This window comes from Saccostrea cucullata, unplaced genomic scaffold (genome assembly GCF_032062105.1).
Source record: "Saccostrea cucullata isolate Sc308-1 unplaced genomic scaffold, CSIRO_AGI_Scuc_v1 ctg293, whole genome shotgun sequence".
Taxonomy (NCBI): Eukaryota; Metazoa; Mollusca; class Bivalvia; order Ostreida; family Ostreidae; genus Saccostrea; species Saccostrea cuccullata.
The window spans coordinates 228,272-250,249 of NW_026925189.1; the positions used below are offsets into that span (position 1 = coordinate 228,272).

At 32.2% G+C, this 21,978-nt stretch overlaps 1 protein-coding gene across 4 annotated transcripts in view; it reads left to right on the forward strand.

The window, feature by feature from the left end:
- The window catches only part of LOC134268279 (zinc finger and BTB domain-containing protein 34-like), a 53,409-nt gene extending 36,027 nt beyond the window's left edge, over positions 1-17,382 (forward strand). The window contains exons 5-7 of one of the 4 annotated variants that reach the window (XM_062750480.1): positions 15,208-15,285; positions 15,866-16,035; positions 17,101-17,382. In XM_062750480.1, the coding sequence (XP_062606464.1) occupies positions 15,208-15,285; positions 15,866-16,035; positions 17,101-17,358 (506 nt within the window). In that variant the 3' untranslated portion in view covers positions 17,359-17,382. Of the gene's footprint in view, positions 1-1,140; positions 1,581-2,658; positions 2,991-5,016; positions 5,427-15,207; positions 15,286-15,865; positions 16,036-17,100 lie in introns of those variants that run through there. The other 3 variants (XM_062750494.1, XM_062750485.1, XM_062750484.1) reach the window with 3 other exon arrangements.
- Positions 17,383-21,978: the final 4,596 nt, after the last annotated feature.

A 21,978-nucleotide genomic window follows, 5' to 3' on the forward strand; every position in this document is an offset into this window, starting at 1 on the left:
TAAAAGTATTTGTTTACATTATTTGAGTTTTATTTCATTTACTAAAACATAATTCATACAAATCAATTGCTAGAACTTTAATATATTCTTGGCTGAAAAATAACAATTATTTCCATTTGATTTTTTGTAGTTTCTTGCCAAGTGCAGCTGTTTTTTTATCCGTTGTTTTGAAAGCAGTAGCTCTTTGCAGAAACATAGACACGGGCACAGTACACTACTGTAACTTGTATTTTCTGTACATTCTGACTCTTTAGCGCAGGGTGATAATAGTATTTGATCTGTTTGACTGCTTTTTATGTTATTAAGGTGGCATTTTTCAGAGTCACCTTCTAAAAATCTAGAATCATGAAAGATTCATTCCACAGCAAAATTTTAGCGTTTCAAACCGTAAATGCAGAAGAATTTTCCTTATCATAGAAAAAATTTACTATTAAAAAAAATAAACAATACTTCATTATCCTACCCTGTACATGAAGTATGATTTCTCTCTGCAATGTTATCCCTTTTCGGTGCTACATTTCGACAAAACTCAGATGAGTATGGTAAATGAGCAAAGAATTCTAAAAGTTACTCACCTTTAAGAAGAAAATTTGAAATTTTCAACTACATTGTATCAAAGAAAGCACGTTTTATATTATTTGTAAAAAAACCTATGGTAAAGGCCTATAGTAGAAACATCGTACCATCTATTGATAAATTCCCCTCTTAAACATCCACTTTAGAAACTTAAGATAATACTTTAAAAGGACATTTATACTTGACATTGTATATGTAATATAACGTAGGGCTATGTCATCGTTCTGAGTTTCGAAAATAGTAATTTTTATTACAAAAATATGACCTTAATTTGTGCGAAAAACAATGTGAGCTTAAAAAGTTTGTTGAGCTGTATTTTATATGCTTCAATATTTTAGAAAATAAAGTTTAAATAAAATTCTCTGTGTTTTTCTGCAATATGTGTTTGTAGATTATGTATTGGTTACATATTTGAGAACATTTAAGATTAATGAAACATTTTTATACCCGCCAACTTAAAATCAATTATCCACAGAAGAGTTAAAAATGCTTAAAATAATTTAGTTACAAGTTTTTAAAAATATGATTTTCACTGACTTTAATGAAAACTTCGTTTATTCTTAGGTGAAGACTCACCTTTGGTACAAAGGACAGCTGTCCAACACAACGTACCCCCTCAGTGCTATGTATGTAATACATATTTTCAATCCATTGAGGGTTTGACAAGACACATCCATAGTGTTCGATTCCACGGCTACAAGAAGATGTGTTTACAGTGCAGTAAACCATTTAATTCTCGATCAGCACTGAAATATCATCTTTCAACTGCTCATTCGTTTTACAGCAATTTTAAATGTGATAAGTGTGATCGGACCTTTCCAACAAAGAGTTATCTTGTGGACCACTCCCGAAGTCATTCCGACCTGGCTTGCTTCACATGTCCACACTGTAAAAAGTCATACAAACATAAATCAAACCTGGGGGTTCATCTGAAATATAATAAATGTAATAAGCAGTGAATGGAATGACGTGATAGAATTCATCTGTCGGTTTGTTTTTTGGAAAGTCTCCGGATAAAGGAATGTGAGAACATTGCAAACTTGAACATTGTGAAAAAGAGTTCGAATAAATTTTAATGTTAGATTTGTATTGTATAATAAATAAATGTTGTAAATTAGTTATGTATTGCTGTTCATACCATCCAAAAATAAATTTGAATGTACATCAAATTCAAAGTGTTCTTTTCATTCAAATTTGCTTACAATCATCTGAACATAGTGAAGTTGACTTCACAGTATACAATTAAACATGACAAAGCTTTTGTATTTTTATTTTGTATGCCACTCTAAGGGATTGACAACATTCTAATGTTACATTAAATATTCTTGTGAGCTTTTCTTATACGTTTGGTGAGTTCTTTCATATTTTTTATTATTTTCTTTAAAAACAGTTAATAATCTGTTTTATAACATGAAAATAAGTAACCGACAGGACCGTGGAAGGTTATTGTAAATCAAAACTTTAAAATTGCATATTTTGGGGGAATAAGAGTGCTACTCATTCATGATAAATGCAAAATGTCGATCCTGAAAAATACATACGCACGACATAAACGTTAAGAAGAACACGATTATGCCAAACACGTTTACAACGCATTGACGCTTCCAACGACGTGATTTTCATTCTCAGTGACCCCAGTGTCATCATTTCGTAAGTTCTATGGTCGATACAATACTCTTGTCAGCAAATACAATTTATCATTGAGTCAAATGCTGACTGACGATTTTCTTACAAATTGATAGTCCATTATTTAAACATTGAATTGACGATGGATTTTCCCGTTATTTCCCGATCATGACAAAGAGCACACGGGGGTGTGACTGGTCGGCAGGGGATGCTCACTCCTCCATGGCACCTGATCCCACCTCTGATGTTTTAGTGGTCTGTGTTTACTCTGCTCCTATTTTGTATTGTTTTTATGGACATTCTGGTCTTGAATACTTTTTGTTATCTCCATATGTTTCATAATAAACTTGTCGGATAAAACGAATTACACTTATAACGAAGCAAAATCTTCTGTCCCTTGCACTTTGTTATAGGCGTAGTATGATGTCTTTATCTTTTTTTTCTCTTCTATTACAGCAACGATAACCGGAAATATTGGTCAATTTAGTGGAAATACTGGTCAATTTAGCGGAGATCGCATAAGGTGTTACGAATGTGATGAAGAGGTATTCCGTCATGCTTTCAGGAAACATTTGGAAAAGGTTAATTACCATGGTTACAAGATCATATGTATGAGGTGCGGAAAACCTTACAACTCGAAGACGGCTTTAAAATATCACCTTTCCACTGTTCACAATGAGGGAGGAGAAATCCACTGTTGTTACCTATGTAGGAAGAGTTATCCAAGCAAAACACACCTCAATATCCACATGAAGATTCATACAGAGACCCAGTAGAAAATGTTCCAGGTTGTACAAGTTTACCAGTAATATAAGGGCATTTATTTAAGATATGTTTACATGGAAAACTGGAAAGAAAGTAAGAGAAGGATGTTCTATTCGATAAAAATACTGGTGGTGGGTTAATATATTCAAAAAGTGAGTCTATAATAGAAGGTATACTAAATGAAATAAATTTCATTGTTGCCAATGACAAAGTTCTACTAAAAGCAATCCATTTTAGTGCCTTGTATATGCCAAGAAAATATAAACGATATGTATAATTTTTTTTACACAAACCGTCACACATGCGGTATTGAAAAAAGCCCTTTGATTGTTAATATTAAAAAAAAATCAACTATTGCAATAGATTTTTCCTTAGATTTTCTTTTTAATTCAGTACAATGAAGCGCATTGAAGTGGTAAAATTTTCCGTTCGGATGAAACGTTCTGAGTCAGGTTTTGAACGTCAATTACAACATAATGACACGCCCATATTTTTAGAAACGAGAAAGAAATATTCGTTTGTTTTAGGACATCCCACACAAGCAATATGAGTTACACTGAAATGGAGCTTTAAAAAGATTGTAAGAGAGAGAAACTCTCCGCTTCTGTAAAACACAAATTGCAACGAATATGTACATATTTTTGAACTTATCGTATCGAAGTTACCACAACACATGTTTTAAAAAAATCAGTGTTTATTTAGACCTTCAATTTCATTGGCTATTATATTTATGGAAAACCTGTTCTACAGGTTTCGAATAAACAAATTCGTTTTATCCATTTCTAAAGAAATTTGGATGACAATAAACATTTTAAAATTCAAAACGTTCCATTCGAACGGAAAATTTTACCACTTCAATGCGCTTCATTGTACATATTTTCTCAAAGTTTTTTTCTTCTTCATTATTCTCCATGATTTAAGATGGAATTTTTCTTTCATGACTTTAGCTTAACAATAAATATTTAAATACAGAGATGCTTCAAAATCAATTTTAAGAAACGGAAGCTCAGATCCTTAAAGTGTAGTCTGATTTTTTTTCTTTTTAGATATAAATTAAATGTATTTATCCAGTGATAGCTTCTTTTATCTTATTGTTCTTCATTTGGATAAATTTAATATGAATAAGTACTCTTTGCAACTCTATTTAGCCATGTTTGTGAACTTGGTGTCTTTTCCGTAAGTGAAAAATGTGTCATCTGTTTCCTGTGTGTTCTAATCCTGCTAGGGCAACCTGCGCCATCTGTTGAGCATTTTCAGGATCTGTTTCGAAAAGCCAGTAATTTCAACCGAATAAAGCGTGTTTTATATAGAGGGGAAAATTAAAAAAATGATATTTACAGTCATCTTTAGATTCGGAATGGTTTATTTTTGGACGTCAATATTTGCTTCAAAGGAAAGTTTGATTTAAAAAAAAGCTGACTTGGTATTGATTAAGTGAATGGAAAACTTAGAAATATATAGGGCAGCGAGGTTCTCGTTATCATCATCAAGAGTTTGGCTCTTTTTGGTGCTTAAGTGATCTTCCATTTGTGGTAACTAATTCAAAGTATTTCTGTTTCTGTATTTTTAATTGGATTTTTGTCTCTACATTAACTTTATTATGTTTTGATTAGGATATTCAATAAGGATTATTCGTTGACATTAGATTGTAACTGATAAATACGAAAAGCTTGTGATATTAAGGGGTGTTTAAGTTTAAAGAATTTGTTGTGGAGACGAATGTAAAGCACCAGTCGCCTTTTAGTAATGTGAATCAGTAGCATTTCATACATAAAGAAACAAGTCTCCTGTAAAAGTATTGCATTTATTTTGATTGATTGATTTCTTATTTTACGCCGAGAGTCCGGTATTTCGCCATATACCGGCGAGCTTTCATTAGAATCTGAATATATCAAATTTTTCATGTATAAGAACGGAAAAAAAGATTTACTCTATTTAACTGTTTTGGCTTCATTTCCCTAGCTTTTTTTTTCATTTAAACAGTATAGAAGATAATAATTTTATGGCATTTTAAATGCTTGGTTGTAATTGCTTCCATTATTTTTTCAGTTTATTTCCTTGAAACAAATGAAGTGTACAACCTGCCTAAGTCTAAGGTAAACCCCGAGAAGAAGAAGAAAACGAAACAGAAAAATCTCCAAGAAAAAGAAAGAAACGAGGTCATCTGCCATACCTGTCGGAGAGGATTCAAGAAATCCAACTTTAACCAACATCTACTGGATGTAAATTACCACAACTTTGACGCAGATCTCGTCTGCTCCCTGTGTGGAAAACCATTCAACTCCAAAACCGCCCTCAAATACCACTTAGGCACCACCCACTTAGTGGGTGACAATAAGTATCCATGTAAATCCTGCAAGAAAAGATTTCCATCTCACACTCATCTCTCCTCACATTTGAGAAAGAATCCCGACCACTTAGTATCAAATTCGTTGGGAAAATAGCTTATTGCTGTTAAGCATAAACCGGTTTATATGTTCTATTCTTCGGTTGATTTGTGGGCATTAGAAATGGATGTCAGGTTGTTTGAAGTTAAATATAGATATTGGACTAAAGGTGTGTAATAATCGGTTTTACAATTATGTTTTCAAATCTCTCAGATTTGTAAAGTGATGTAAACTTGATGCTTGAAGTTTGTAAAGTGTTTTCATGTGATTAATACATATTTGAATTGTTTGTACTTGTATGTAATTCAAAAGTAGTGAATGAAACTATCTTTTAAAGAGAGTTTAAAGTATAAAAGCTGATTCATTTTAGTAAAGCTTTACAAAGATACGACCGTTACAACGTTGGACTTTGAATGTCAACGTATTTTCTTGATTAATTACTACTCCTTCGCACATGGAATCAACCACCTTTTTAAAATCTCTTTTTACTCCATTTCTCATTATTATTATCCATCAACTAGACGTCAAGTTGTCCTTTAAGCTCATGCCGTGTCATGATTAAAACACTGCGGAATACATAAAGTTGATTTGTTCCAGTTTTATAGATTCATCAGTCAATGTTATTTTGATATTAAAAATCACAAATTTACAGACAAGATAATGACTTACGAACGTAATAACATGATAATTCAGATGAAAAAGAGGACGGATCCAAAAAAGTTATATAAAAAGAGAATAATTACGACTTACCAAATTTTATTCGAGCTTAGATCACTTCTCCATGGCACCAGATGTTTTGGTTTTCCGTATTTTCTCTGTTCCAATTTTATATTGTTTAATGGACTTTTGAACTCGAACACTGTCCGTTACACACATTTTATCATAAAGACTGAAGACAACACCAGAAGAAGTGACGTCATCAATTTTAAACTTAATTTGCTGTTGTTTTTTTTTTTTGACAACAATAGTGTGCCCCCTTGGTTTCCAAATAGCTTTTGTTTTTGGTGTCATGCTGTCTTGGATTCACAAATGTTATTAAATTGACGACCCAATTTTTTTTTTTCGTTGGTAAAAATTAAAATAACAATCTTTTGGAAAATGGGTGATATTTTAGACTTTTGGAAAATGGGTGATATTTTAGAATGTCCACAAGAAATTTTGCTTTCATCTGATGACAGTTGTTATGCCTGATGTAAAAATATTCATATGTAAAATAAATATATTTGAATTTGAAGTGCAAGGAGACGGTATATTTTTATGTTCCCCAAACGAAGTTGGGGAACATATTGTTTTTACTCTGTTTCTTATTATGTTCCCCAAACGAAGTTGGGGAACATATTGTTTTTACTCGGTTTCTTATTATTATTTTTCTTCTTCCTGGGTACTTATTTGTCCGCGAATGATCTTGTAAACTATTCAGCTGATGTAGGTAAAACCTTTTTAGGGTAAGTAGACATGTTATGTAGATTTGCGGAATCAAGGTCATTTTGCGCGCACGTGCTTGCAAGAGCGCGCACGTGCAACATGTAAAATGACCAATATAATTGATATAGCCGTAACTTTTCTGTTTTTGATGAAATGTGTTGAAACTCAGAATATAAGAATATATTAGCATTATTGACAAGGGGACATGGTCAAATTATCATGAACTCGCGCGCATGCACGTGCGCTTCGCTCTGATTGGCTGACACAAAAATCTCAATATCTTATTTGTTTTTTTGACGAAATACTTTGAAATTTAAAACAAAGTCATGCATTAAGATATCCTACGATATGATAAAAAATAATTTTCATGAAATCACGCGCATGCACGTGTGCTGCAATCTGATTGGCTTAAACTTTAAATAGCTATAATTCCCTTGGTTTTCAGCCAAACAGGATGGGATTTAGAACATAGATAGTCTTAATGGACCCCTACAAGAAGGTATGGTCATCATGCACATGCATCCACATGCGTGCACGTGCAATGCTTATAATTACAAATGCACTTGATTTAGCGTATTTTCGAATACTTTTTCATTAAATGCCTTGATATTAAGTACATTAAAATAAATTAATAGTGTAGATACAATGATATGGTCATTCCGCATATGCATGCAAGTGTGCACACGTGCAATGCAAAAATTTGCTATATACTTGGTATACTTTAGGAAAAACGTGCTTTAAGTTTAAGATGCATAGAGTTTAGTTTATTTGATGAAGCTTAGAGGGAATGAGGCACCAAAATGAAGTTAGGGGAGCGTTTGGGGAACATCTGTAACGGTTCCCGTTACAATTAACACTAGTTATTATTATGTTCCCCAAACGAAGTTGGGGAACATATTGTTTTTACTCTGTTTCTTATTATTATTATTCTTATTATTTTTCTTCTTCCTGGGAAAATTTTGTCCACGAGTGATCTTGTAAACTACACAACCGACTTAGGTGAAACCTTTTTAGGGTCAGTAGGCATGTTATGTAGAGTTGCCAAACAAAGGTCATTTTGCGCGCACGTGCTTGCAAGAGCGCGCACGTGCAACAGGTGAAATTACCAATATAATGGATATTGCCGTAACTTTTCTATTTTTTGATGAAATTTTTTGAAACTCATAATGTAAGGATATATTAGTAGTATAGACAAGATGGCATGGTCAAAATAGCAAGATCTCACGCGCATGCACGTGCGCTTCGCTCTGATTGGCTGAAACTAAAGTCTCAATAACTTTCTTGTTTCTTATCATAATCCTTTGAAATTTTGAACATAGTCCTACATTATGAAGATCTACCGCATGATTAATAAGAAGTTTCATGAAAGCATGCGCATGTGCGCGTGCTGCAAGCTGATTGGTTGAAATTTTAAATGGCAATATCTCCTTTGTTTTTTGACGAAATTCTTTGAAATTTAAAATATAGTCATGCATTAGGATATCCTACAAAATGATATAGAAAAAAGAATCATGAAATCACGCGCATGCACGTGTGCTGCAATCTGATTGGCTGAAACTTTAAATGGCTATTTCTCCTTTGTTTTTTGACGAAATTCTTTGAAATTTAAAATATAGTCATGCATTAGGATATCCTACAATATGATATAAAAAATCATGAAATTACGCGCATGCACGTGTGCTGCAATCTGATTGGCTGAAACTTGAAATGGCTATAACTCCCTTGTTTTTCAACCAAACAGGATGGGATTTAGAACATAGATAGATGTAAGGGACTCCTACAAGAAGGTATGATCATCATGCACGTGCACGCACGTGCGTGCATTTGAAACGAGTATATATATAAAAATACTCTTGAATGAGTGATTTTTATTACTTTTGGACTGAATGCTTTAATATATAGTATATTGAAATATATAAATAGTGTAGACAAGATGATATGGTCATAACGCACATGCATTCACATGCGCTTGGGTGCAATGCTAAAAATTGAATATAATTGGTATTCTTCTGGGAAAACGTAGTTAAAGTCAAAAATGCACAGAGTTTGTCTTATTTAATGAAGCTTACAGGGAATGTGGCACCGAAAGGGAGTTGGGGAGCGTTTGGGGAACATCTGTAACGGTTCCCGTTACAATTAGCACTAGTTATTCTTATTATTATTATTTTTCTTCCTGGGAAAATTTTGTCCTCAAGTGATCTTGTAAACTACACATTCAACTTAGGTGAAACCTTTTTAGGGTAAGTAGGCATGTTATGTAGATTTGCGGAATCAAGGTCATTTTGCGCGCACGTGCTTGCAAGAGCGCGCACGTGCAAAACTTGAAATGACCAATATATAATGGATATAACCGTAACTTTTCTATTTTTAGACGAAATATTTTGAAACTCATAATGTAAGGATATATGAGTAGTATGCACAAGATGACATGGTCAAAATAGCAAGATCTCACGTGCAAGCACGTGCGCTTCGCTCTGATTGGCTGAAACTAAAGTCTCAATATCTTTCTTGTTTTTTGATAAAATTATTTGAAATTTTGAACATAGTCATACATTAGGGAGATCTACAGCCCGTAATAAAAGAAATATCATGAAAGCACGTGCATGCACGTGTGCTTGCAAGAGCTAGCACGTGCAACATGAGAAATGTCCAATATAATTGATACAGACGTAACTATTTAAATTATTGATGGTATGCTTTAAAACTCATTTTAGAAGTATATATTAGAAGCATAGACAAGATGACATGGTCAAAAAAGCAAGATCTCACGTGCATGCACGTGCGCTTCTCTCTGATTGGCTGAAACTAAAGTCTCAATATCTTTCTTGTTTTTTGACGAAATCCTTTGAAATTTTAAACATAGGCATATATTAGGATATCCTACAATAAGATATATAGCAATTATCATGAAAACGCGTGCATGCACGTGCGCTGCAATCTGATTGGCTTATGCTTTAAATAGCTCCCTTGGGTTTCAACCAAACAGGATGGGATTTGGAACATGGATAGATATAATGGACTTCTACAAGAAGATATGGTCACCATGCACATGTATACACGTGCATGTACGTGCGCTGCAATCTGATTGGCTGAAACTTTGAACAGCTATAACTCCCTTGGTTTTCAACCAAACGGGGTGGGATTTAGAACATAGATAGATGTAATGGACTTCTACAAGAAAGTATGGTAGCCATGCTCATGTGAGCACGTGCGTAAAATCAAAAATACACTTGAATTAGCATATTTTTTAATACTTTTGGATTAAATACTTTGATATTTAGTATATTAAAATCTATAGATTGTGAAGACAAGATTATATGCTCATTACGCACGTGCATTCACATGCGCACGCGTGCAATACTAAAATTTGAATGAAATTGGTGCACTTCTGGGTAAACGTTGTTAAAGTCTCAAATGCATAGAGTTTGTCTTATTTAATGAAGCTTATAGGAAATATGGCACCAAAAGGGAGTTGGGGAGCGTTTGGGGAACATCTGTAACGGTCCCCGTTACAATTAGCACTAGTTTATCTCATTGTTTGCATGTTTTCATGGCAATAGGTTCCATTACGGACATGTATAGACCTAGCTTATTCGTAAATGTTATATGAAAAAGCCAAATACTAGTAATGAAAACCAGTTTGAATGCTTGTAAGCCTCTATGTAGATCACATTATTTTTTCAATGTTGTACTTTTATAGTGTTGAGTGTAATTTTGAATGTATGTATATATGTTAAAGCTTCCAAGATTCTTTGAAGAGTGTATTTTACAAGGAGAATTTTGTATCTTCCTTGATTCCTTTCAATCTTCATTTTTCTTGGTAAAGGTTGTTGTAATGCTGTAGATTTGTTAAAAACGATTAGAATTCAATAAAAAAAAAATATAAGTGAAACACATTTGTTATTTATTCATGGATTTAAATATTATTTAGATTTTCAAAGGTAGTCGATGCTTACATTAAATGATCCCTAAATGTTCAAATGTTCACAGTGCCGAGTTTGACTTTTTGCAGTCCTCCTCTTCATATGGATAAAAAAAATTGTCAAAAGGAAAGCGAACAGTGCTAGTGTATATTTAAAATCCAACTGCCCTTCGACATTACGTAATCGCGCCAAAGGCGCTAAAATTAATTGTACGCTAAATATTCTCGTTTATCAGTATTTCTCTATAAACAACTTAATGACGTGCATGTATACTGTACCAAAATGAAGATCATATGTGTTACAAACGGTTATTTTCAAGTTTTCTGAAAAAAAGTACTGTCACTAATTTTCAAGAATTTCATGTTCTGAGTTTCTTTTTAAGTTGCTTTGTTGGATTGGTAGAGTGTTTATTGTTTGCTTTATATTTTATTTAAATGAAGTTATAAGTGAATACCTGGAAAATGCATACGAAGTTCATTGCTAAATTATTAGTTGATAAGTATGATATATATTTTCTTGAATTTCATCAAATGAAAAAGTTGGTACGGATAAAAGTTACAAGAAAAAGAAATGCCTATCGTCCAAAAGTAATAAAATCAGAAATTTCAAGAGAGTGTTGTTCTATTTAAACAAAATTCGAATACTAGTAACCTAATGAAATACCGTTACAGAACAAACCAAAAAATAGATATATTTTCATAGGTTTGCTTCATATCATGTTAGGTTCATTTTTGTGATGGGCATTATCAGGGAATGTTGATCAGCATATGTCTTAAAATTGACCAAAGAACGCACTTAAGGACACATTATTCAAACATTTTTTTTCTCGAAAATATGAAAAGAGGGATCTTTATAGCAAAGAGTTTTTAATTGGTTATAAAATGCAACAATTAAATTGAATAAATTTTGATTTCTTTTTAATTTCTTTTAGTTTCAGAAACAAGAGAAGAAGAGTTTGGTAAAAAGATCAGATCTTGCATGATATGTAAAGAACAGTTTCAAAACGAGTCTGCTTTCAAGAGACACCTTTTTGAAGAGAAATATCACGGAAGACCTTGTTTATGTTGGGATTGTGGGTATATATTCTGTGATTTTGATTTGAACGCCCTCAAGTATCACGTGACAGCTGTCCATGGACAACAGTCCAACTTCAAGTGTCCAATCTGTTATCTTTGAAATATACAAAAGGTTTCCATACCAAAGTTTTCTGAAAAAACACATACTTTCACACAACGAAAAAGCTGGATTTATTTGTAAACGTTGTGGAAAGGCACTTAAAACAAAGGAATCTTTAGGATACCACTTGAAAAATATTGTAAAGTTAGCATTTCTGAGTTGAAATGAAAATGTATGTTGGTGAAGAGTTAATAAACAATCTTTTCACGATTTTCTTTGAGAAAAATATCTTCTTGAATTTGGACAATTTCGGAATAATCTGTAGTCATAGAGCACAAAAAATTTCAATAACTTGTAGTTGTGGTCCGCCGCGCTTTTGGTGTATTTATGACTGGGTGACAGTATTTATGGCATATTGTAACTGTTTTATTCGTTTATCCTGACTTGACTGTCCATCACATAAGAAACTATAAATTATTGAATAAATAAATCATTCGACTAAGATTAAGCTTCTTAAAACTGCATCAAACTTCAAGATCGAGGCCTTAAGGTCAGATATAATACAATCCGAAAGGTGTTTTTGCAAGTAAAGGGTACAAAAGTTCCATGATAGAAAATTGTGGCCAAAATTTACATTTGTGATAAGTAGGTAAAATTTACAGATCAATGTCATATATTGAAAGATTGTTTACCTTTCTGAAAGATTGTTTACCTTTCTGAAAGGTGTTGTTATTCACTGTAGGAAAGCTGATGACCGTAATATATAGTATGGTTCAAAATTTTTTTGCGAGGTTTTACAGGTTTTTTAAGAATTTTTAAGTTCATGATTTCAAACATATGGTTGCTAGATATCTGTGTAAATTCTTGCAAAATTTGAATGTACGCTCATAACAACTTCCTATTGGTTATTATAACTAAAAGAAACACAAACAAAAAACAATTTTTACATTGATACTGGTATATATTTTTTGACTGATTTTGATTTGAAATGACATAAATAATAAATCTTTGAAAGATAAAGAAATTGTTAAGGTAGATAAGAGACTTTGATTAGCTGTGTTATATAATTCCACACAAAATTTTGCACAAATTTTGATCTCTCTTCTCAAATTCTTTAATTCTAATTTATTGCTTGGTAAACATTATTCAGCTTGACCAATTCAAATGTCAAATCTATATAAAATATTGCTGATTTCTGAAAAAAAGGTTTGTTTTTAACAATCAGTTTGCAGAGAAAATAACATCATAATTGCAATATATTTTTTTAATGCAGTAATAAAAAAAATAAAATGAACACATTAAAACAAAATGATGACAATGGAATTACAATGTATTAGTTTTGATGTTTCATTTGGATGCACCTTTGTTTCATTCATTAAGAAACATGATATCTTATTTTACATCACTGCTAAATTTTTGTAAGTAAATTGTGAACACCTATATATCCATAAAGTATTTTTGAAAAAGACCTAATTAATAAAAACGTTTTAAGATTGGACATTTAATAATTTTATTTTGTACTTTCACCTTCACCCATGTTCGTTGGATGTACATGTACAGTCGTTAATCTCTTAGATGGAAATAAGCCAATGGTCAGTACTGAATTATATATTTTTGAAGTTTTGTCAAAGTTAATTTGATAAAAAAATATATATATAGGCCTATACATTCTGTGTATATATGCCTGTTCATAATAGTTTCTATTTATAAGTATGTCTGTGCATACAAGTTACAACTGCATGCAATGAATGTGGATTTTATGTAATTATGATAATAAATCTATTATAAGTTTTTTTATATAATTCAGGATACATCAAATATAATTAATAGGGGTAAATTGGCATAAGTTAATCTAGTGTTTTTTAATTCATTTGAGACAGGGAGAAAAAGGGTGTGTGTTAATTTAACGACAGTTATTTAGTAGACATTCAATGGAAGAATTATACACGAGTTAATTTCTCAGAAAATCAATTTGCAGCTCCTATTTATAATGAAAGCAAAATGTTTTCTACACTAGATATAACATTCTGGCATACTGTTATTTTGTTACATGTCTACAAGGTTTCTTTTAATTTAATTTAGTTTTATTATGCCAAACCGCATTATAATTATTTTTAATTTCTTTATTTTACTAACAAAATTTTTTACAATATATTTGATGGGTGTCCGGTAAAATCGTTGACAAGCTGTGTAGTGTGAAAAATAATCATCACTGTGTTCCTAAATTTTCACTACTCTTTAGAACATATTTCATCAATTTACATAACAAATTTCAAATAAATATATGCATAAATAAACAAATTATGAGATTTTATGTTATATGTTGTATCGCCTTATGGCGCTTGGATGATAATGTCAAAAGCAGCACCATGTTTCATTTTTGCTAAAAATAAAGTTGGACAAGTCCCTTTTAAATTTATGAATTTCATTGATGCACATACTTCGGTCTACATAAACAGTTGAGGAACCAATCTGACAACACATATGAAGATTTAATAGTTAGTTACAGACAATATTCTCACCATTGTCCAACTAATAGACGAACATATCGAAGGTCGGCAATGACAGCGTCTTTTGCTAATACAATAGCAGTTTGTCCGTTAATAGGATGTCATTTCAACCTCCAAATCAAACTAAACTGCTATCGGTGCATGCGCCGTAACGTCATCAAACGTTGCCATCTTTTGTGTATTGTGTTTACCACTTTCCCATTTCGAATTCTCTGGAAACTGCCAAAAAAAATACCAAATGCACTGAAAATTTTAAAAAGACAAAATAGATTGTGAAATCGAATAGGAATAATTTTTATCCCAATCTTATGCATTTAAAACTTGTATTTCGAATTAATACTTGTGTACTGTATTCTCTAATAAAACCTTGATTTTTTTTTGGCAGTGCGTCGTAAGACCGTACCATGTGCACATTTAAGCATAATAAAATCTTTATTTTTTGTTTATAGATTACCAAAAAAATATAATGCACTTAAATATGATAAATAAATATTTACTGTTTCAACTTAGTGAGTCCATTACTTTTGAGAAAAACGCCTTTTCCACGATTTTACCGGACAACCCTTGTGTTACAAGACTTGAACTCTTCATTGTCTTACATCATCCATTCAGTGGCTTTAATTTATAGCAGAGGTATTCTAATAAACAAAAATCAGTGTTATTATTGAATTTTTTAAACATTAGGTTTCGAAAGTCACTGAAAATAATTGGATGTTTTACTACTTAACATGTATAATGTTAATAAAATTAGTTCTTTGTTTGCCACTACACTTCAAGCAAAAATTAACTAAGATTTTTTTTTAAATTGAAGAATTAAAAAAATTATTTAAATATGCACTAGGTAGTGATTCTCATACAGAACTTCGCTATAATTTACAGAGATACCTGGTAATGATGGTTCGGAATTGAAGCTTGATCCGGACCCACCAGTGGCAACAACTGCACCTAGGAAAGGAGGTACAATATTCATTTTAGATATAAATATATGTTAGGTAGCACATGTACTAAATGTATTGTCAACTCAAGGACTAAAACTTAGATTAAAGAATTTTCATTTTTTCTTCAAAAACATCATATATTTTAATGTTTTTTTTACTATTATGGTACTTAGACATTTATAAACTCAGAACAAAATTGCCTTATTTATAAATCTGATCTGCTTTTGAAATGCAAAAAACCACTGAGCATATATCAACTCTAATTCCTGTATATAAATGTCAAGCCCCATTATCTCAAACATGATAGGACCGTAAAAACAACTACGAGATATATATTCAAGAGTTCAAGATATCCTGTGTGTAATATTTAAGGAATTGTCCATTGGGAATTCAAATCCCCTGTAATATTTTCATAGTACTTGAGATATCAGTGTTTGAGATACTACGAAATAAATTCGTATCTTCAATACAAATGCAAAATTTATAGAGTTACCAAACTTTGTTGAGGATTATTTTTCAAGTTGAAATGTTATGAATAATGTATAGATATCTTACATGGAATTATATTGCATATTAAATTTTTCTATATATACTTTTAGGCGGATATTGTTGTGACCTATGTGGTAAACTGTATAAATCCAGCCAAATGCTAGTCATGCACAAGACAATAGCACATAACATTGGAGACTATCCTTACAAGTGTAATCAGTGTAATAAAGGATTTTTCAAAAAAGCAATGCACAAAAATCACATCCTGAAACATTATGGGGTGAGTAAGAACAAACTGAAAATAATCTTTATTTGTAGTTATCAACCTATAATTTTTTTAGCCGGTAGTTTGGTTGATATACTTTTAGCTCATCTAAGCCGAAGGCTCAAGTGAGCTTTTCTGTTCACATTTTGTCCGTCGTCCGTCCGTCTGTCCATTTGTAAACCACTGGGCTGAAACTTATGTGGAAGCATCCTGGGGGTAGTTTAGATTTCAAATTGTTCAAATCATGACCCCCAGGGGTAGGGCGAGGCCACAATAGGGAATCAAAGTTTTACATAGAAATATATAGGAAAAATCTTTATAAACATCTTCTCAAGAACCACTGGGCCAGAAAAGCTTAAACTTATGTGGAAGCATCCTGGGTAGTATAGAATTTAAAGTATTAAAATCCTAACCCCAGGGGGTAGGGCGGGGCCACAATAAGGAATCAAATTTTTACATAGAAATATATAGAAAAATTTTTTGAAAATCTTCTCAAGAACCACTGGGCCAGAAAAGCTGAAACTTATGTGGAAGCATCCTGGGATAGTGTAGATTTTGCAAGGGGGAAATCTGGTAAAGAACAACATAGTCAAAGCTTCCCAGGTGAGCGGTATGACCCATGGGCCTCTTGTTATGTTTATTTTATTATTATTTTTTTTTTTTTTTTTTTTTATTGTTTTTTTTTCTCGAAAAAAAAAAAGTTTTTTGACTTTTTCTTAGATAACAAATAACTAAAAAAAAAGGAACTAAACATAAATAATCTACACTTGCGAAAAGTCTTTGAATGGGTTAAAAAACAAAAACAGAAAAGGAAAGAATTTCAATATCCTGGAAACTTAAAGTAACTCAGAATAACTGAAAAAAGTTTGGGTCTGGTACAATTTCAGATAGTCATTAGGCAACTGCAAAAAATATATATAAGTCTTATCTATTTCTTTTAACATGAAAAAGGTATAAATTTGTTCAATAACTTCATTAATTTTTTTAGCACTGTCATTCATGGTTCAACTGAATATAAATAATTGACAGCCATATTACACTGACTTCATTGAATTTATATGTTGGTATTTTTTTTTCTAGATCAAACAGTTTGAATGTCATAAGTGCCCAAGAGAGTTTACACACAAGAAAGACCTAGTGATCCATCTGAAAGCTGTCCATCTAAAACAGGAATTTGAATGCAAAGATTGTTTCAAATTATTTAAATATGAAAAGAGTCTAAGAAGACATGTTAAATCAATTCATGAATGTAAGTCATATAAATGTATGATCTGTGCTAAAGATTTTAAATATGAAAGTAACTACAAGAGACACTTAAAGAAGAAACATTCCCAGTAATGGTCATGTTCATTCATGTGTGACGAAGCCTAATGATTAATCGGAAGAAAATTGCTTTTTACAACTGGTTGAATGTCAAACTTTAGCTATAATTTTTCAAATCAGTCCTGAAAAATTGTTCTTTGCTGAAGAAATGTAATAGAAAAGTTGTGCAATTCGTATATATAGCATATATGTAAACAATGGGATAAATATGTATTATACAGTCACATGTGTATTAAATAATAAATCTTTCACTTTAGTATCTCCTCTGTGTGTGGTTATTGGTTTATATAGCTTCTGTTTTTTGGAATTTCCTTTGGCTATGGATCAAAAAGCATAATCATCATCAAGTCCATATCGTTTTTATTTTTGGATATATGTGTTTGTCTTTCCTCATTCTAAAATCCTTTTTTCTTTATTTGGGTTTTGAATATTTTAAACGTAAAACATTTTTCAATGAAAACCAATTTTGATTTAATTTATGTTTATGCTTTTATTATATAATAATTGATAATAAGACGTCAAATATTAAAAATATTGACACCCTTTTGGCAGACTCGTATATGTGGTAAAATCCTTTCTTTATTTGTTGTATGGGGCCACTCTTTTGTTTAGGTATTTTTAGCTCTTCTGAGCCAAAGGCTCAAAGAGCTAATGCTATGGCCATTTGTGCGGTGTGCGTCGTGCGGTGTGCGTTAACTTTTTAGAAAATGGGCCATAACTCAAGAACGCCTTGGCCAATCAGGGTCAAATTTGTCACAGGGTATCCTTGGCCCAAGGGCTACCATTTGTACTAAAATAAGGGTTGGGACCCTTAAACAAGGGGAGATAATCAGGAAAACAAAACCAAAAGTACTGGTTGCTAAAAAATCTTCTTCTCCAGAACCACCGGGCAGATTTTCACCAAACTTATACACAAAGATCAGGATATGTTCAAAATTTAAAATTATGCAAGGCATGACCCTGGGGCAAAGGGCGTGGTCTCAAGATCACTTCAAAGTTGACCTAAATTTACAATTGATAAAAACGTTTATATTTTGCTTACTATAAGGACTAGGATCATCAAATCTTGTAAGTTGATGCATCTTAAGACTTCACATCATGTTAAATCAAAAGTAGGTCACAGTGACCTACTTTTTTTAATTTTGCGGGCATTTGTTTTCAAATTGATTTGAAGGCATATTTTGGACACTTTAAGGCCTATGATCATCAAACTTTGTTAGTTGATGTATCTTGGGTCCTTGAACAACATCAACTTAAAAGTAGGTCACCTTGACCTACTTTTTGAACTTTATGACTTATCCTTTTTAAAACATTTAATCCCATTATTGCAGCCACTGAGACGGTTAAAATCATCAAATCTTGTAAATTGCTGCATCTTGGGACCATAAAACATATTTATGAAAAAGTAGGTCACTGTGACCTACTTTTTGAATTTTGCAGGCATATGTTTTCATATTGTTTAAAAAGCATATTTTGATTACCTTCAGACCTACGATCATCAAACTTGGTCAGCAGATGCATCTTGGGACTTTGAAAAATGTTGACTAAAATGTAGGTCACGGTGACCTACTTTTGACATTTTATGGCTTTATTTAAGTATCTTCGGTATTTATTGGCTAAGAATCATCAAACTTTGTGAGTTGATGCATCTTGGGTTTTCGGAGAGTGACGACCAAAAAGTGGGTCACGGTGACCTACTTTTGACATTTTATAGCTTTATTTAAGTATCTTAGGTATTTATAAGCTTAGAATCATCAAACTTTGTGAGTTGATGCATCTTGGGTTTTCGGAGAGTGACGACCAAAAAGTAGGTCATGGTGACCTAATTTTGACATTTTATAGCTTTATTTAAGCATCTTAGGTATTAATAAGCTTAGAATCATCAAACTTTGTGAGTTGATGCATCTTGGGTTTTCGGAGAGTGACGACCAAAAAGTAGGTCACGGTGACCTACTTTTGACATTTTATAGCTTTATTTAAGTATCTTAGGTATTTATAAGCTTAGAATCATCAAACTTTGTGGGTTGATGCATCTTGGGTTTTCAGAGAGTGATGACCAAAAAGTAGGTCATGGTGACCTACTTTTGAATATCTCGGATACATATTGGCTGAGAATCATCAAACTTTGTCAGTTGATGTATTTTGGCCTTTCGAAAATCGCCTACTAAAAATTAGGTCACAGTGACCTACTTTTAACATTTTATGGCTATAATTAAGTATCTCCAGTACTTATTGCCTTGGAATAATCAAACTTTGTCAGTTGATGCATTTTGGTTTTTCTAAGAATGTAGATGAAAAAGTAGGTCAAAGTGACTTACTTTTGACTATCTCACATACTTATTGGCTTAGAATCTTCAATCTTTGTCTATTAATACATCTTGAGTCCTCAGAAAACTTCAATCTTAAAGTAGGTCATTGTGACCTACTTATGGTTTTTTTTTATAGCTTTATTAAAATATCTTCAGTTATAATTGGCTAAGAATCATCAAACTTTGTCAGTTGATGCAACTTGGCTCTTAGAATACTTAGGGTTAGAGGCTTCAAATAGAAGTGATAGGTTGTACAATTTATCAGAAGAGCGATTCAAGGCCCTTGGGCCTCTTGTTGATTTTCTTTCAGGTAAATCAAAATAATGTGATTTCTAAATTGACGAGCTTTAAATTGGCAGTCTTTATACCACCAATATCAGACATCTCATTTGCATAATAGTTTGAAATAATAACTAGTATACTGTTATTATATTTACCCGAGCATGATGTGATTTTCCTTTTCCGAAGTCTCAGTGCTTTCTGCTGGAGGAGATGGTGTTGCTAAATACCTCTGGTGAACAGGATAAACTCTCTTCTTATGAGTAGTTTCATGTGAATCAGTCTGTAATTCAAAAGGCTTGAGTATTTTTCAATATTCAATGGAATTGTTCTCAGAAACTAGGAGTAGCATTTAATAATAATAAATTTATTCTGAAGAATACATACAATTAACAGTCTTTATCAGTTTAATAGTTTAATATTTAATCTTGTTGGGTTTAAGCGTTGATGAGCTATGAAACTATGCAAACAGCAGATCCAAGGGCTGTTGAAACATCTTTTGGTCGCAACACACCGCTTCCTTTTAGATCGTAATCCTTAATATGCGATTTTAAACATGTTACCTATAATATTTCATATAACACATATTAATTTACTCTTTAAGTAAAAAGTGTTTAAGTGTTTTTGTTACCTTGAATGCCGAAAAAATGTTTCAGAATCTAAACTGGTAACTGCACGTTGGTTGTATGTGCTGTCTATAACAACTGCATACATCTGTAACCGTTGATCTACATTTGTCGATATCCCATAATTTTTTGTACAAATACACATGGGGAAGTAAAGTGTCCAACATTGAGATGATCCAAGAGTCATTATGGCTAAAAGTTATTCAACTCTAAATTTTAGAGAGACTGTAGCTGTGTCTATAGCGTTGTAGCAGTTTCTTATCAAATGACACCAGTTTGCTTCATTGTAATCCCCATTTTCTTCCATTATTTTTGCCACTCTCTCACTAAAAGTTGTTTGTCCAAATTCATTACTTTTTCTTTTTGTAAATTACAGTCAATTTCTATTGATAACCCCGTGTTGTTCGTTTTTTTGCGACTTTCCACCAAGCATCTGGTGAATTGCCAACGTCCTTAATTCCCTTGGAGCAGCAGGCTACTCTATTACATGTATTTACATAAATGTGATGTGGGTCCATAGTTGGTTGCACCAAATTTTCTTGAAGAACGATTGGATGTGCGTACCATCTACGGATTTTAAAAACATCTCCACTGTCCATTTTTCAAGTCTATTCTCCAGTAAAAGGATTGCTTTTTCCCATTCTTAAAGAGCATCTAATCTTGGAATTTAATCTGAGCATATGCATTGAAAGAACAAGGTTCACTTTTGCTTTATTTGGCCCTGTGAATTTCTGAAAAACTGACACTGCAAAGTTTTAGTTAATAATGCATTAAATATCACTTAGATCTTTGGTGACTGCGTATCTATCAAAAATGACGTCATTTCTGGCTAGTCAATGCATTATGACGTCACGAAATGCGTCAATTTCCTCATATTCTGAAAAAGTCTATAAAACGGCCAATTTTAAAAGCTATTTTTTTATATTTAATATAGAACGCAACCTCTGATCTAAAATATACAACTAGTAAATGATAGAATTGTTTCTGAGGATTGATGGACATATTTTATTTTTTAGATCAGAGAATGCGCTCATATTATTTTTCTTCAATGAAATTATACCTGTTTACCTAAAAATTCAAGAACATTGCAATTTCATAAAGCCAGTTCTCTTAAACCTGGACTTTTAGAAGAATTTTTTTAATAGGATATAAAAGCACCAAGTCTCTATTTTATTTTAATGCTTCAAATAGAAAATCAAGTGTTGATCAGTTAATTAATATATCTACAGGGCCATTTTATGCATAAAGTGAACCGACTTCTTTTGCAAGAATTTACACAGATAAGCTAGCAAATGTTTGAAATCTTGACTGAAAATTCTTACCGATGACCGCGGCCGACATGTTTTGATGACTGTATTATATATTACTATTACGGTCATCGGCTTTCCTACAGTGTTATTGAGAAAATGCATTCGAAATAT